At 50.1% G+C, this 16,604-nt stretch overlaps 2 protein-coding genes across 6 annotated transcripts in view; one reads left to right on the top strand and one right to left on the bottom strand.

The window, feature by feature from the left end:
• The window catches only part of UIMC1 (ubiquitin interaction motif containing 1), a 39,729-nt gene extending 31,963 nt beyond the window's left edge, over positions 1 to 7,766 (bottom strand). For all 5 annotated transcript variants that reach the window (XM_066560201.1, XM_066560202.1, XM_066560203.1 and 2 more), the window contains exons 1-2: positions 7,458 to 7,766; positions 3,064 to 3,221 (exon numbers count right to left, since the gene is read on the bottom strand). In XM_066560201.1, coding sequence (XP_066416298.1) covers positions 3,064 to 3,213 — 150 coding nt within the window. In that variant the 5' untranslated portion in view covers positions 3,214 to 3,221; positions 7,458 to 7,766. The remainder of the gene's footprint in view (positions 1 to 3,063; positions 3,222 to 7,457) is intronic.
• A 159-nt stretch (positions 7,767 to 7,925) lies between these two features.
• Positions 7,926 to 15,756, top strand: ZNF346 (zinc finger protein 346). The gene is made up of 7 exons (XM_066560013.1): positions 7,926 to 8,002; positions 8,174 to 8,277; positions 8,365 to 8,460; positions 9,697 to 9,847; positions 11,318 to 11,557; positions 14,085 to 14,178; positions 15,442 to 15,756. Exons 1-7 carry the CDS (start codon positions 7,942 to 7,944, stop codon positions 15,545 to 15,547), a joined length of 852 nt encoding a protein of 283 aa, XP_066416110.1. The 5' UTR covers positions 7,926 to 7,941; the 3' UTR covers positions 15,548 to 15,756.
• The last annotated feature ends 848 nt before the right edge of the window (positions 15,757 to 16,604 follow it).

The raw sequence follows: 16,604 nt of genomic DNA, 5'->3' as shown, positions 1-16,604 counted from the left end.
CTTCCTTGCCATGGGGTGGGAGTGAGCAAGCAACTGCCTGGTACTTAGCTGCTGGATGGGATTCAACTATGACAGGTGGGCACTGCCATCCTGGCTGTGACATTTCCAGTGCCATCCTCTCCACAGCAACATGTCCCTCAGGCCATGCCTGGTCCTGAGGTGAGTGTCCACTGTCACAGATGATGGAAACAGGGCAGTGGCTGGGTATTAGCCAATGCCTAAACACACCTCCCTCTGCACCACAGCCAAAATCTGATCTGGAACACCAACACATGCTGCTGATTATCCCAACTGTGAGCATCTCCAAACACAGGAACACTCAGGCAAAGGGATGTTCCACACTGAAGGGAAGACAGGCCATGCAGAAATAGATGGCACCATCACCCTGGAGTCTTGTCATATGTTCCCTGAGGGCTGGCAGAGATGATGGATCTGGCAGAAAGAGCTTGTGAGACTTGATGCCAACTTTGTAAATGCAGGCAGGTACTCTCAAAGCTCCCAAAGGATCTATCCAGGCAAAAGACCCTTCCAAAAGGTCCCAGACCAGATCAGCAGCATGTGAGCATCAACTGCACTAAAGGCTGCAGATCAGTCTAACAGGTCAGCACAACTTCTGGGCTGTGCTCAGAGTTCATGCTTGGCCAGGCTCTGTGCTGAGGAACAATCATCTTGAAGACATGGCTTCAGGGATCAAACCAACAGCCCAATGCAAGCATGAGGTTCAGAAGACCAGGAATTGTCATGCTCAGAGAGAGCATTGTTGGGCACTACTTGAAATATTGTGTATTTGTGAATGAACATCCATCTTCTGGCACAGGCAACCAATTCCCAGTGGGATTAAACAGCCAAGGGAGAGGGAACCACTCTACTCATTCGGCATGTCTGCATTTTCAGAGACACAGTCTGCACAAAGAAGGTCATCTCCTCTGCCTTCAGAGAGACTGTTCTTATTTTGTCTGACCATTTCCAAAAAAAGAGAAGTGCTCCCCGAATCCAGGATTATATATAGCTGAGATCAGAAAGCCTCACGTCCAGAAAACTTTTTTCTGATGCAGCTCTGCAGATGCCACAGCATAGACATGAGCAAAGAAAGGGAACTTGGCAAAATAACATGGATGAGCTTGATAATCCAGCATGACTGAAAAATTCCTGGGAGAGGCAGTCTGCCAAAGATCATCAAAAGTGAGAAGCTGGAGGCTTTCCAGGTGCAGCTGCTACAAGATCTGCTGGTCTGGAAGCAGAACTAGGGACTTGTTCTATAGATACCTGCCAAGAGACTGCCAAGGAAGAAAGCCATCGAATCAATGATGCCCAAATTGTCCTTGTAGCTTTTGATTCATAAGGAACCATGTCCTAACAGATGCAAGATTAATTGAGAATATATTGTTCTCTAAAATTGCTATTGATCTGAGCTTCCCACACCTCTTTTTGAACACACAACAAGGTCTTACCAGTGCAAGAACAACAGTTACAACGTCCAAAATTGAAATTCAACTTGATGTACACAGAAGAGCCGAGACAGTTACAGAAGGCAGACAGTTATTTTTTTGAGATCCCAAGTAAATCAGTTTTGCGTTTGATTTTGCAGAAAACAACACGACAAGAGACTGTGGCACTGGATCTGGAAGCTGATGACTCACAGAAAGAGACTGAACTGAATAAATCCACTCATTCAACTGACTGAACTGTTGTCACTTAAACAGAACCTAATTGGCTCTTTAACGGCCTCTCTGAGCATATCCTTTTCTGTAATATGACCGATTATGCCATCAGAATTTATTGTTTATAGACAAACTTAGAGAACAGTGAAGGAGCCTAACCTTTTTATAGATGTGTTTTAAGAGACGTTTGTTTCCTCTTTTTCAGATACGTGCACATTGAGATGAATAATTGCAGACAATAACAGGTCCTGATCTTTTATGTACTGCAGCAGCTCTTATAGCTGCTGATTTCTTTTTTCCTTATAGGTTTCACAATAAAGGCCAGTGATGCAGCAGACATCTGAAGTTAACTTAGCATATTGCAGAGCTAAGGGTTTAACCCCACTGAACTATTACTGCCATATGTTCCATTTCTTTCAGGGAATTTCCCAATGGGAAAGAACTCAGACAATGTGAAGAAAAAACATCCAATATCGTTTGCCCTACAGCTTCTTACTGTTTATTTCTAGTGATTTTCCCCTCCTCACATGATAATCGCCTTATTGGAGAGCAGCACACTGCAGATGTGGGAGCAAAAGGGACCTGATTTAAGATCTACAGCTTGAGAGTGAACTGAAATGCTTTTGAAAATGGTGGAATTACAAAAAGCAGCTTAGGATCCCCAATCACCAGCAAGACAGAGCAAAGCCGAACGAGTCACACAGCAAAAAAACTGATTGTAATAATTTCCTCTGGTGTGCCTCGCTCAGTCAGGCACAGGTTCTGAGGGCTCTGGGTTTCCCCCAGGCAGGAGTTCCCGTGCTCATGCTGTGTAACCAACACAGACATTTCAATCTTGAGGGTAATGCTGATGTGCATAGGCTGACGCTGGGGATCAGGGAGCTGAGCCTTGATGCCTTAGCCAGGCACTCCCACATCACATTCACCTTTACACCCTTTGGAGCTGGGTTACAAACTCAGGCTCCTGTAATTCAGAATCAGTTTACCAGGCACTGCCTGTCTCTGAGCTACTCACAAGCCTGAGTTCTGAATCATTTTCTTATCTATTTGCACATAATACAGAATCATGTTGCTAAGGTTTAGCTGGAAATCAATCAAACAAAAATTATGAAAAAAAAAAGATTTGTAAAGGGATTGAGGAAAGGTTACTTTTAAATTACATTTCAGATTCAGTTCTGAGAGGATTTGGTTATCAAATCCCAGACTCATAACTCACCCTCATGAAGCACACCATTCATTTCCTAGTCAAATAGGATTTGATTCATCTCATATGTAAGAAAAGGAACAGCACAAGACCCTCTGTGCAAAGCCTGACCCCAGTACGACAGCAATGGCTGCTCTGGCACTGTCCTGCAGCAGCAGGGCCCAGCCCAGGCTCTGGGTACCCCAACCCATCACTGACCTCTCCATCACTGTCAGATATAACAATAAATGCATCCACAAAACTGCGTTTCTTCCTGGCATTGGCTGGGTTCCACTTCTCTTCCTCCTCTTCCTCCCCATCCTGACCTCGAGACTCCAGGCCCTCTGCAGGCTTCTTCCTCCTCGGCATCCTTCACTCTGAAACAGAGGGAAAGATTAAAAGCCATTTGTTTCCTTCTGATTTAGATTTCCCCTAACACTTTTTTTTTTTGCTATTTTTAGGCAAAAGACCCCAGGCATTGAAACCTTATTACAAAGCCTGGTGGATTTAGTGTTACTGGGAGCCACATGCACCAGTCACCACTCATCTAGTTAAGAACACTTTATTACAGCTGATTGCTAAAAAGGGGTTTCAGGGGAACAGCAACACAGACCAAAGCCACTCTGAATGCCTTGTTCCAAAGCAATGAGGCTTTCCTCTAAAAGCCCATCAGCAAACTCCTTCACAGCATCACTTCACAGGCGGGTCTGCCACCCTCTAACACAACCTCCTCTCCTCAGCCCCACACCTTGACCAAAACAAACCAGGCTGTGGCAGTGGATCAAGCTGACATTTGCACACCAGACCAAGCAACCACCACAGCACAGCCCTTTGTCAGCTTTTGTATTCGACAAAAGCAGGGGGAAAGGCATTGTTCGTTCAAGGATGCTGTCCTGCCTTCTGCACAGATCAGTGCATGGCTGCTCCAGCACTACAGACACAGGGAAAACACAGGCAATGGCAGCAGGCGGGCTGGAAACAAGACAACAGGTTTATCTGGCAGTGTGGATTTCTCAATGAGCAGCAGCAGCCTCCGGAAGAGCTCCATCCAGACATGCCCAGACCATCCGCATTAACGAAGGCACTTAAAGAGCAGCGAGCAACCTGCTGAGTGTTATTAGAGCAAACCTGAGTGCATGGAACAATTGAGAGCAGGTGCCCACACAATGCAAACTGGTACTTCAGCATCCCTTCCCTTGGCAGCCCATAGACTGATGGAGAGGGATGCACAGCAAGCATTAGCTGTCTGGATCCAAAAGAGCTCAGAGACGAGGATTGGGAAGAGATCTCAGTAAAGGAGAGCAGCAGGATGGCACAGAGTTAAATCACCCTTTCCTGCCTATGCTTGATGTTTGCCTGATAGCTCAACAATAACATTCAGTGCTTCTTGAACTGTGATGTAAAAGAGCCTTACAAAGCAGGCTGAGCATGACCAGCTCTGCTGAAGTTCAATTAAACATGTGCAGACAGAGGTTGAACAACAAGCCCCTGGTTCCACATCAGGGAACAGCAGAGCTGGAAATGCAAGTTAAGCTGGCCGGTTCCCAGACCAGTGTCCTTTCCCAGAACCACTCTGCCTTCCTTCAAGATCACTGAAATAGCTCAGATGTGTGCAGGATCTAAAATAAGAGTCAGAGAAGATGCAACAGAAACCCTGCATCACCCAGGATAGAGCCAAACTCTTCTCTGTAACACCACAATATTGTAAACAGCCACTGCATAGAGAAACACTAAGGGAGGCCAAAATCCCCATCAGTGCTGAGAACAGCAGTGCATTGCTCCATCTACAGTCTGAGCAGCAAGGTGAGGAATAACCACGCTCCCTCCCCACAATCTGCAGCCTTCCTTCTGCAAATACATGCACACACACGCCCAGAGACAAAAGGTGATTATCCTGGTGAGTCATGATTTGCACCAAAGGTTTGCTGAGCCCTCTGAAAGCAGAAGGTTGCACAAATGGGCAGTCACGGCGCCAAAGTGACTGCAAGGACCTCTGCAGTCCTCCAGTGTTTGTCTGTTGAGGAATGATAGAATGGTTCGGGTTGAAAGGGACCTTAAAAAAAACCTCCTTCCAAACTCACTCCAAACTGCCATGGGTAGGGGCAGCTTCCACTATCCCACGTTGCTCCAAGCCCTGTCCAGCCTGGTCTTGGTTGCTCCCAGGGATGGGGAGGCCACAGCTACTCTGGGCAACCTGTGCAGTGTCTCACCACTCTCACAGGGAAGAATTTCTTCCTAATGTCTAATTTAATCCTGCTCTCTGTCAGTTTGGAGCCATTAAAGGAAGGGGAAATAAAAACAAGCACTGCTTTTGGTGAAGCACTGGCTCCTGAAAAACAAAGCTGTTCAGTTCCAGCTAAGCTGAACTCCAGTGCTGTCAGAATATCCTCACTATATGTTCTCCATTTTTTTATCTTTTGCTCCAAATGGTCTCTTTGCCCTCCCTGCTCAGGGAGATGAGCCAAGCCTCACACCCAGCTGCTGTGAGCTGCCCCCACAAAATGCATCCATGGTGGTGGAGAATGTTTCCCTTATCTTTGGAAAACCACTCACTCATAAGCCTTGAGGAGCACAGAAGTGCCCACACAGGATCACTGAGGCTTTGGAGAGGCAGCCTATAAACCTTCTTACCCCCACAACAAAAGCAACAGCAAAAAACAGCTGCTGTGCTGCCTCTTTTTTTTCTGTTTTCAATCCATATTGATATCACCATCGCTCCTCTGACTCTGCGATACATCTTCTCCTCGGTGCTCTGTGCTAAATAAGAGATCACTGAGAAATATCAGCTGAAGTTATGATGAGTCACCTACCTTCAACATTTAAAGGAGAGAAAAGAGGAGATGTAAGAGATGTAACCACACAACTCCCACAACGCTTCTGAAAATGAAGGGACTTGTGGCAAAGAGAGTCTCTGAAAATGTAACTAAGGGAACAAGACAAGTAAGAGATCACTCGTAGCTGTGCTAGTCTGAAGCTGTGAGTAGGAGAGCAGTAATAGCTTTTATTAGACAAGCTGGTGTAGCTGAGGGAAGACAACACGCATCAGAGCACAGACCTCCTCTTCAGGAAGCGAAGTTGAGCATATTTTGCTTTTAGCACTCTTGGAAAGGATAGTTGTGAGTGCCTGAGGGGAAGATACCTGCTTTCAGACCCAGCAAAAAAAAAAAAGGCCAGAGACTGAATTATCTAAAATTACCTTTGCAGTCCAGTTTGCAGACTCATTTTGCAGTTATCCAGATTTTTTTCCAACTCTGAATTTAAGAGAATTTCTTTGTAAATGCTCTGACAGCAAAGGTGACCTCCTGACAAGGAACTCGCACATGCCACGCTTCTCCAGTCACATTTTTAGGGATATCCTTAAAGATCCCCAACTTGTGATTATTTGTCATTTTCCCTCTCATCTATCATTTTGATGAATCAGAAAGCAATTACCAACAGAATAATTCTAAATCTTGACACTGCAGCTACAGACCTGCCAAGCTGTGACAGCTTGAAAAATGCTCGAAAAACCCAAGCCAAAAAAAATGAATGACTCTCATCCCCGGATGAGTTCCTGAGTGGTTGGAGACACAGGCTGTCGCTTTGTAAACAACTCCCCCCACCTCGGGAAGCAGAGGCACGACGCTCCCCGCGCTCAGGAGGGTCAGCACCACACACTTCCATGGAATTATCATCATCCCCAGACCCTCGGCTCGACCCCGCACGCAGGGCCCAGCTGAGGCTCTGTGAGCAGGACACGAGGGCTGGCAGCGCCCCGGGGAGAGAGAAATTGTTGCGAGGATTGATCCGTTTATAGAGCTGGCTCTGCACAGAGGGGACAGGGCACTGCAGAGGCCACGCACGGCCGGGCTCATCCGCACAGGCTGCTGAGCTCTCGGGAGATGCTCCCTGCTCCAGCGCCCTCGAGTCAGCCCGCAGCATCTCCCTCCTCCAAGCGCAGGGGAGGAAAATCTTTTCACCCCTGTACGTGGAGGGAAAGCGACCCTCGGCCCAGAACCCACGCACGGTCCTTCCTCTTTCCCAAGCCGCTGCCTTCGGGCACTGCGTGGAAATTTACAAGGATGGGGTCAGGGATACTCGACAGGCTGGGGAGAAGCATGGGGGCTCCCAGGCGGGAGAGGGGTGAGCTCTGGGGAAGGGGATCGGCCACAGGTGGGCAAACCTAAGGGAAGGGAGCATGCAGGGGCGGCCCAGGAAAAGGGGAGGGAGCCGGGCCTGGCAAGAGGAACAGGTGAGGCAGGAGTACCTCGATCTCAGGGGATGCGGCCAAGGCAGAGCCCCGGTTTTCGGGTCCTCGCCCCAGGGGACGGTCCAGGAGGACGCTTCCCCAGGGCATACCCAGGGACAGCACCGGGGTCCCCTCCAGGCAAAAGACAGAGGAAGTGCCCCTAGAGGGAGACGGGAGGTGTCCCTTCCCTAGAGGACAGCGCTGGGGGCCAGTCCCGGGCCGCCGCGGGCGGGGACCTGAGGTCATACCTGGGGGAGGTCAGCCCGGGGGCAGGGACCGGAAAATGGCCCCGGGCGAGGGAGGGGGTTTCCCTCGCAGCCCCGGGAGCGCCGCGGCCCGCCCGGGGCTCAGCAGCGGCATGCCCCGCAGGGCAAAAGGTACTCACCGGGCCCGGGCCGCCCCGTTGCCCGCGGCCTCCCCGCCTGGTCTCCCGCACCAGCCCCGGTCGGCGGGTCCCGCACCCGCGCTCAAGTTGGCGGCGGAGGAGGCCTCATTGCCCTCAACCAAGATGGCGGCGGCGGCTTCTCAGCGTTTCACGTGGTCATCGGGGAGCTGAAGCGGGCAGCGCCATGTCCGTGGCTGGCGGACAGCAGGCCCGGATACATCGTTCTAAGGTGCTCGTGGTCTCGCTTTTATATCAACCCGGACGCCGCTTCCTCAAGAGAAGGATGCGCTGCGTCGCTTAAACACCCACAAAAACGATCCGCCACGGGGCTGCCGCAATACACCGTTGCCCACAACCAACATGTCCGCCGCCGCCTCCCTTGGAGGGTGCGGTGCTCTCGCGGGATCCGCCCCGCCGTTGCTAGGCGCGGAGGGGGCGCGCGGGCGGCTTCTCGCGAGAACAGCGTGAGGCGGCGACGGCGGCCATGGCGGACGGGGCCGGTAGCAACGGGGACGCTGTGGGGCCGCTGGTGGGCAAAGAGGCGGGTGAGGCGGCGGCACCGGGAGCGGGCGGGTGGTCGGGCCCCACGTGGTGCCCTCTAGCCCGGTTGGATCCTGCGAGGTGCGGGCATCCCGAACAGGGACGGCCCGCACCTCGCGGGGTCCCACCGGGCCGCTGACGCCCCCGTTTTGTGTCCCACCCCTCTCTCCCCACAGTGGAGCGGCTGATCCGGGAGAACGGACACATTTTCACCGAGGCGCAGTGCAAGGTGTGCAGCGCCCTGCTCATCTCCGAGTCACAGCGGCTGGCTCACTATCAGGTAGGGAAGGGGGAGCCCCCCGCCTCTGCCCCAGCCCAGCCCCGGGCTCGGCCAGGCACCGAGCGGGGCTTTCTCTGCTCTCCCCAGAGCAAGAAACATGCCAACAAGGTGAGACGCTACCTGTCCATCCACGGCGGGGAGGAGGGTGCCCACGGGAAGAAGATGAAGCTGGAGGTGAAGCAGGTGAGAGGAGAGCTGATCACTGTCTATAAGTAATGTCTACAGTGTCTTAAGATCTAGAGGGTAAGTCCTGTGAAGCGCGGCTGATGGGGATATTCCAGAAATGTGAAGTCCCTCTTACTGGGGATATTCCAGAGCCGTTTGGATACAATCCTGTGCAAAGTGCTCTGAGATGACCCTGCTTGAGCAAGGAGGTTGGACCAGTGAACCACTGTGGTCCCTTCCAGCCTGATCCATCCTTGTGTTCTGTGAGTGCAGGATCCACCAGGGCTAAATACAGCTCTGTGGGACCTGCAGGGCTAAAAGCAGTTGCACAGCCATGTGAGTGAATGAGGAGAATACTCTCAGAAGGGGCTTTGTGAGAACTGAGAAACTCAGTGGCAGGTGTTTCACCAGGCCATGTCCCAGTTCCTGCTGCCTTCCCTGCTCACACAGCCTCTTTGAGCCTGTTCTCCCTATTTAAACAAATATGTGTTCCTGTTTTTGATAGTCTTGTTTGAAATGACAGAGAAAGAACAGGAGCAACAGCTTGTCAGGAGAATTGTTGCATATCATGCAGAGCACATTGGGCTCATCATCCACAGAAATTCTCTTCCCAGAGCATTCTTTATTTTACTTACTTAGGTTCCCTCAGCTGGTAGCTGGAGCCTGTTGGTCAGTAAAGGCCCCATGTTCCATTCAGCCATCTGTCTGCCCCGTGACTCCCTTGGGGAACAGATTCTACTTTTATGATTGCTTCAGCTGTAATCCCCAACTCTGGCATTTGCAGAGAGCTGGGGGATAACAGCAGATGCCTTTGCACATAGTGTCAGGCTGAGAACTGACTGCTGCTCCCTCCTCAGCTGGTGTTGTGTTGCAGATGATCCAGCTGATAGCGATGTTTGGGCTGCTCAGTTCACACCTTGCAGGGGACAAGGCTGCATGGTTCAATTTTGGCAGCCACAGGCTTAACCTTGTCCTTAATCCAAACAGGCCAGGGCTGCCTCTCTGCCTGGAGTGTTTGCCAACAGGTTAAAAACAGTAATCGGGTGCAAGAACGCTCTCCAGGGAGGGAGAGAGTGATGCTGCATCATGGAAGTTCCACCTGGTCACACTTCATTGACTTCACACCCAGATGTCTTTGGTGATGTTTTTTAGACCCCCAGACTGTAGTGTTTCTCCTCAAAACCAGGAGGCTGGACGGGATGGCCTGCAGAGGTCCTTCCCAGCCTCTGCAACTCAGTGGTTCTCTGTGCACAGGACAGCAAGCAGGAAGGCAGCAATGGGGAGGACAGGAACAAGTGTTGTCCCATCTGCAACATGACCTTCTCCTCTCCGGCCGTGGCAACATCTCACTACTTGGGCAAGACTCATGCCAAGAACATGAAGCAGCAGGCCCCCAAAGCAGAAGGTATGAGTGTCTGCAGCACCTTCACGTTGTCCCAAAGGGCTGTTGAGATGCTTGTTGAGCCCCAAGTGTGAGCTCTTGTAAGAGTGTGTGCTCTTTGCCATGAAATAGAGTTAGCCAGCAGTGCACCTCCAGAGACCTGGTTGTTCCAGCCTGCTCAGTGGGCTGGCATTGGCAAGAGGTTGTGTGGGTTTTTTTTTTTCCGCTTTGTTTAGGGGAAATGCAGCTGGCAGCAGCCATTGTACCCATCCCTGTATGCAGGGACCAGGTGTGTGATATTAAGATGTAGAACTGCCTGCCACAGGGTATGATGCTCATTAAATGTTAGAGACTGAAGTGACTGGTGAAACTCTGAAATGGTAAATTCCCCAGGGCTGCTCAGCTACAACAATGTGGCCTCTGAGATTCACAAACTCAGGAGCTGCAGATTGCTGGGGAGTGGGAGAATACAGCTGGGGACACATCAGTATGTGCTTTTTCTGACCTTGTCTGCCCCCGTGCAGCTGCCTGTGTGTCCCATCCCTTTGCCAGCAGCCAGAAAGGCCTGGTGGGTAGGGAGTGACACACTCTGTCCAGGGCAGGTAGGGGTAGCCATGGGCCAAGGGGGCTGCAGCTGGTCAGGACAGAAGGCAAACACAGCCCTTGAGTGTACCTGAGAATGGCAGCTTGTGCTAATTCCAAGCTGGGGACTTGTGAGTCACCCAGACTCCTGGGATCTTCCAGGCAGATGTCTGTCCCAGCACGTCTTCATGACTTTGCTAAAATGTGTGCACAGCAAAGCCACCTCCAGGATCTTCTTGTTCTTTGGAGCTCTTGCTTTTAGGTATGATAGGAGCCTGCAGGAAGATGTTCACTGAGCAGTCTGGTGTGTTCCTTTGGTGAGAGGAACTCTCTGATCCCTAGCAGGTTACTCACTCTGCTGTTTGGCACCCTGGAGTGAGAGGGTGCAGGTTCCTCCACCACACAGAAGAGCTGCTTCCCTCTGTGGATTCACTGTGTCAGACCTAGTCCCATTTATGCTGTATCTCATAAGACAAAATTCCTTATGAATTCAGGATCGAGTCCTGTGGCTGCACGGTGCTTCCAGAATCCTTTCCAAAATGCCTTTGCTGTGCAAGGGCTTGTGCCCATGTTCTGTCTGGGAGATGATAACAGCAGGTGGAAGCTCATTCATACCCAGTGTTTCTTGAATACAGTCATGCTTATGTTAAGGAGAAATATGCAAATCTGTTGGATTTTTTAAACCCTGAAAGTTTTCCTGGCAAACTCTGAGTTATGTTACCACATGTCTTTAAATTCCGCAGCATTAAGGGAAGAGGTAGCAAAATTATTAATTTATTGAGATATTTTACATTGGCTAGGTTTGGGTTTTAGATACAGTGTGTTACTGGTTTTAATGTGGATTTGGGGGAAATAAAGTAGTTTTTACCTGTGAGTTCTGTGACTGACCAGGAGTTTGGATTCATCCTACAGAAACGGTGCCCCCACAGAAACACCCTGCTGCCCTCCCCACCTCTACTGCATCTTCTAATGAAGAGAACAAGGACATTACTGACCCGGACAAGTTCTGTAGCCTCTGCCATGCCACTTTCAACAACCCCCTTATGGCAAAACAGCACTATGTAGGCAAGAAGCACAGAAAGCAGGAGACCAAACACAAGCTGATGGCACACTATGGGCGAACCCCTGATGCACCAGCATCATCCTTCATGGGTGAGTTCTCAACAGGGAGGCTGATAACCAGCCAAAGAGCAGGGTGGGAGAGAAGCAGAATGTGTCTGACAGGCCTTCGGACATGAGAGTCTGTGGGGAGGGAGCAGGGGAGTATTGCTTGTGATGAGGAACTTGATTATACAGCCTAAGATTGATTTGGTTGCTGTTGTAACCCCCGGCAGCAGATGTTTTAGACTGTAGCTACTCGTGACAAGCTTTGGGTTGTGTTGTGCGGTGGTGTTTAATCGGGGACGTGTCCTTTTTATTCTCTGTGCGGATAATCCAGGGATTTTGGCCAGTACTGTTCCTAGTTAGGTGATTGCATCCAAAATGAAAAGATAAAAGTGGCATTTGATGCTTAAAAGTCGTCTTTGAGGGGACTAGCCAGAGATGGAAGGAATAGGTTTAACTGCACCTGCTGCTTCAAAGCACATGAAAGCCAGAAAGATTTCTCCCTGAATGCCTTTCTGCCTCTGTGTGGGCACTTCCATCTGATGAACTAATGCAGCTCTCTCTGGAGCAAGCAGGAATGTGGGGAAAAAAAACCCAGAGCTATTAAGGAGGAACTTTAGGCAGACAGTTAAAACTCTTTTGGTTTATGATCTGCTGCTTATGAGCACTTGTACGTGATGAAAGCCCTCTGAGTCCAGTGAAAGCATTAAGCGCTCACAGAAAACTCCTTTGTTCCTCCCAGCAGCCTTCTGTTGGGCCAGGAAGTCTTAGTACCTGCTGGATACTTGAGGTAAATAATAAGCAGACAGATCATCTTAAAATCTTCATCAAGGGCTTCTTTCTCTGTCGTAAAAACCCACACAAGCAGAAGATTAATTATTCTAATTCTTTGCAGGCCACCTTTAGATACCGGTAGCACTTATGACAAATGAGGCTCAATTAGCCAAGTAATGTTCTCTCCCACATTGCGTGGCCGTGTGGGAGATGGAAAAGGTGCTCAGTATCTCACGTTACCCATCTGCTCTGCACCTAATTAGTGGGGTCTGATGAATGGTTCCACTTGAGTGTGACTCAGGTGCTGACAGGGGCAGGAGCCCCAGCCCAGGCAGGCTGGGTAGGTGGGCAGTGCTGTTGCCTGGGTAGGTGGGCAGTGCCCTTGCCTGTGTGATTGATGTGCCCCAAGAAGTGCCAGCAGAAGGGGAATGTGTACAGTCACATCTCCAGGGCACTTCAGCTCCTCAGGAAAGGTTTCAAAGCCTGGGCTATCATCGGGGCTTCTCAGATGAGATGGGCTGCAGTCAGGGATGTTTTGTCCTGCTCTCTTTGCCTGTGTCTGTGTGCCAACAGCCACAGTTGTCCCTAAACTCTCTGCTGGGACCTGACTTGCAGCAGATAAAGATGTGTTCTTTGCAAATGCAGCACTGAGGTGGTTGCCTGCTTAAAGTTCTTTGGGAAAAAGTGGTTTGGAGTTGAGGAGTGTAGTTTAGACAACTTTGTTCATGTGCCTGTTGGATGGGTTTGCAACAGAGAAACCTTGACAATGATGGCACAGGGAAGCAGACCTGAAGGCTGTATCATCTCCTCTGGCCTTTACTGCTCAGGTCCAGCTCCATTTTGAGAGCTGAGTGTCCCACTGGAGTCTGACATATCTGAGGTGCAGCAGCCACATGGCAAAGTGTCTGCTACATCCAGAGTTCAGCTTCCCAATGATTTATTGCTCTGCACACCTGGGGTCCATCTCTCTTTGACCTTAAGGAAATGTTTTCCTTGTGAGAGTCCCAACCAGAGCCCTTCCCCCAGTAACCCAAAATTCAGGAACCCTTACTGTCTTGAAGACAACTGCCAGAATTTTTCCCTGTTAGAGACTCCTGTGCTGCAGTACTTGCCTGTTTGATATCTGTGACCTCCTGAACTTTCAGTCCAGCTGGAGTTGTCATGTTACACAAAACCAATGATCCTGTCAAGTACCACTATTGTTGGAAACTTTTTTTTCCCTGGCAGTTAACTGATCCACTCACTGTAACCAAACTGCTTGAGGACAGAGCTTAATATCCTCAGCTGGCACCTCAGCAAGGCTTAGCAAAATGCTGCATTGTGGAGCTGGACAGTGGGTGTAATCTCCTCTGGCTGCCTTTTTTATTGAAATGTTATAAGCTTACAAATTCAGTATCTCTTTATTTTCTGTTTTGAGTTGTCCAGATGAGCAGAAGTGGGAATATGGGAGAGAAATGGAGTTGCAAAGGCAGAATAGCCTTTGGGGTTTGGGGTCCAAATCTGAAACTTTTACTATGCCTGATGCTATGAACTGTTTGTAGGGAAGATTTGTGTATTTTTTAGCGATGAACAAACCACGTTCTGATTAGGAAAGCTTTTTTGGATTAGTGATTCCTTTGCAATAATTGGCTGATACATGGTGGGGTAGTGGGATTCTGTGGTCTCCCTGCCTGGTCAGATTGTTGACTGTTACTTGTCTTTGTTTAGGGTTTAATAATCAGGTGATTGAGTATCTTGCTTGTTTCTAGCTCAGGCACGGGGATTGGCTAGCTGTGTGTGCTAACATTGCTGTCTGTTTCAGCTGGGAAGGGCTACCCCTGCAGCACATGTAACATAGTGCTGAACTCCATAGAGCAGTACCAAGCTCACATCAGTGGCTTCAAACACAAGAATCAGTAAGTAATGTTCTTGTCTAAGTGTGTTTCCAGCCTTGCTGTTCAAATCGATGGCCTAAATATAACCTAAAATGCAGTTTTGAGCACGTGTTTCCAGCTGACTTCCAAACAGAACAGCAGGGTCTGTGCAGGCTCTCTCTGTGTGTGCTGACGCTGCTCCAGGAGCTCCCTCTGCAGACAGCCCAGTCGTGCTGCCGAGGTAGAAGTGCCTCCAGTTGCTTTTGGTTCCTAATAGTTCAGCTCAGCACGGACCTTTGCAGTGAACCTGACACCTATTAAACACAGTTTCTCTTAACAACTGAGATTTTAATTTAATTAAGGACTGGCTCAGTGGAGATCTGCTTGCAATTCTAATGTCCTTTGGGATTGCTTGTTTTAAAATTTGGCATATAGTCAGCACGCTCCAGAAACCTGGACTGTATTGCTGAACTCACTCTTACAGCTGGCAAGTTAAATAATGGCATCCCCTGCATATATTATTAATTGAAAAAAATTATGCTGCCAGATGATTAATACCAAAAATACTTGTTCTGGAGACTGCCAATCTTTAATTTAAGAGCCTTCACTTAAAGAGGCACAGTAATGAGCCTGGGTTGGTTAGAAAGCTTCTTAAAAGGAAGAGGTATTAGGAAATCCTACCCGAAGGGAGGGCAGGCTCCTAGCCAAATTCCCCAGAAGGGATAGGAAGAAAACTGGAATCTCTTGTTGCCTGTCTATGGAATAACAGCCTCCCGGTCCCTGAGCTCTGGGGAGTACTTGATGGGAAGACATCTTTCATCCCAGGAAGTTCCAGCTCTTGAACAGCACAACTAGATCAGTGTATAGGAAGTATCCCATTCTAGAGAGCTAACGTGTTCCCAACACACACACATTAATGTTCTCTTTAAGGACACTGCTGTTGTCAGAGCTGTTGCAGCCACACAACTCCCTTTCAGAATGCTGCTCTGGATTCAGCTGTGCAGTCCTGTTCCAGCTTCTGCAGCCTGCAGAGAGGCAGGATGCTTGCTTTGTAATGGGAGCTCTTTAGCAGTCCTTGAGCTCTGCCGCAGCTAATTCTGCCATGCTAAAGGTGTCTGTTTACACACAGGCACAGAGAGCAAGGATTCACTTGGAAGATTTTCTGGCAAGTTGTTGCCTTGGCTGCAGTAGGCTGTTGCTCTGCTGACAGCCTTGCCTGCTGAGCAGTGATTGCAGCTGGCACATTTCAGAGCATTTGTGACATTGTCTCCTTTTTTCCTTTTTCTTGCTCCCTTCAACGTGCAGGATGCCAGGAGCAGTGCCGGTTGTCGGACCGTTCCCGCCACAACAGTATGTCCGGGAAGAGTCAACTGGCCCAGGAGGCTACAGTTACTTCAGCCAAGACCTCTAGAGCAAGTTGCAGCACTATTCTTGGAGTTGTTGGTGGCCCCAGAACGCACATCCTTTGCCAGCCCACAATGGTTTCATTATCCCTCTGGATAAGCAAAGCCCTACCCTCCTGTAAACACCCGTTGAGCAGAACGGGGACTGAGTCTGTCAGGAAAAGGATCCAGCTGGAAGAGACTTGCTAGACAGCAAATACTTCACTCCCTTAGAGTAGTTTTCATTGTGTAATTGCTTCCTGTGAAGGTGGGTGTGGTGTGAGAGGAGGTGTCTATCTGGTGTAAGGAGGGTTTGGCAGCAAGCTGGTAGTGGCACCTTCTCCCTGTCCCCTCTGGGGGCTGCCCGTTCTACTGCTGGACTGCCCTCAGAGGGACACCAGCACCTATGGGCACCCCCAGGCATGACAGGTGGGGACCTGGAGTCTGGCTGTGGGACCAGAGCCACCCACATGGCCGGGAGGCTGAGGATGGAGCATGGCCCTTGTCCCTAGGTGTGCCCTGGTGTTGGTGCTGTTGGCCTAGCTCTGCTCCTCCCTGCCCTGGGCCAGGGCTCTGGCTGCCTCACCAGTCTGAACTCCATTGTCTTCTGGGCTGGCAGAACATAGAGCCACCCACCAGCCACATCCTCCACAGAAACACCACAGTCCCCTGCCCAGGCTGCAACCAGCTCTGTGGAGCCAGTTGCTCCTCCAGGAGCATACCCAGGGTCCCTGCCTCAGCCGGGAGAAGCTCAGTCCTGGCCACAGCCCCAGCCACTGCCATCCCTCGTGGCCCCTCAGGCTCCAATGAGTAAATCAAGTGCAGATGTGGAGTCGGGACCAGGTGCCTGCTTACAATTAGGGGCTGGGAAGATTGGGGTGGCCCCGTTCTTGCTTTGCAGTTCCTTGTCGTGGCTGCTGCTTCACTGGGCTGAACCCCCAGTGATGTGCAGGGGATAGGGCTGGTGAGAAAAGCTCCTGCTTTCTTGGCCCATAGATCAGCACTGTGGTGCCCAACCCAGCACATGGTGTGTGCCATGTCCCCACAGGGAGCAGGACACATTCTGGCCCCATGCACCTCGTTCCC

Source organism: Molothrus aeneus, chromosome 15 (genome assembly GCF_037042795.1).
Source record: "Molothrus aeneus isolate 106 chromosome 15, BPBGC_Maene_1.0, whole genome shotgun sequence".
Taxonomy (NCBI): Eukaryota; Metazoa; Chordata; class Aves; order Passeriformes; family Icteridae; genus Molothrus; species Molothrus aeneus.
This window is presented reverse-complemented; position numbering and strand designations above follow the sequence as displayed.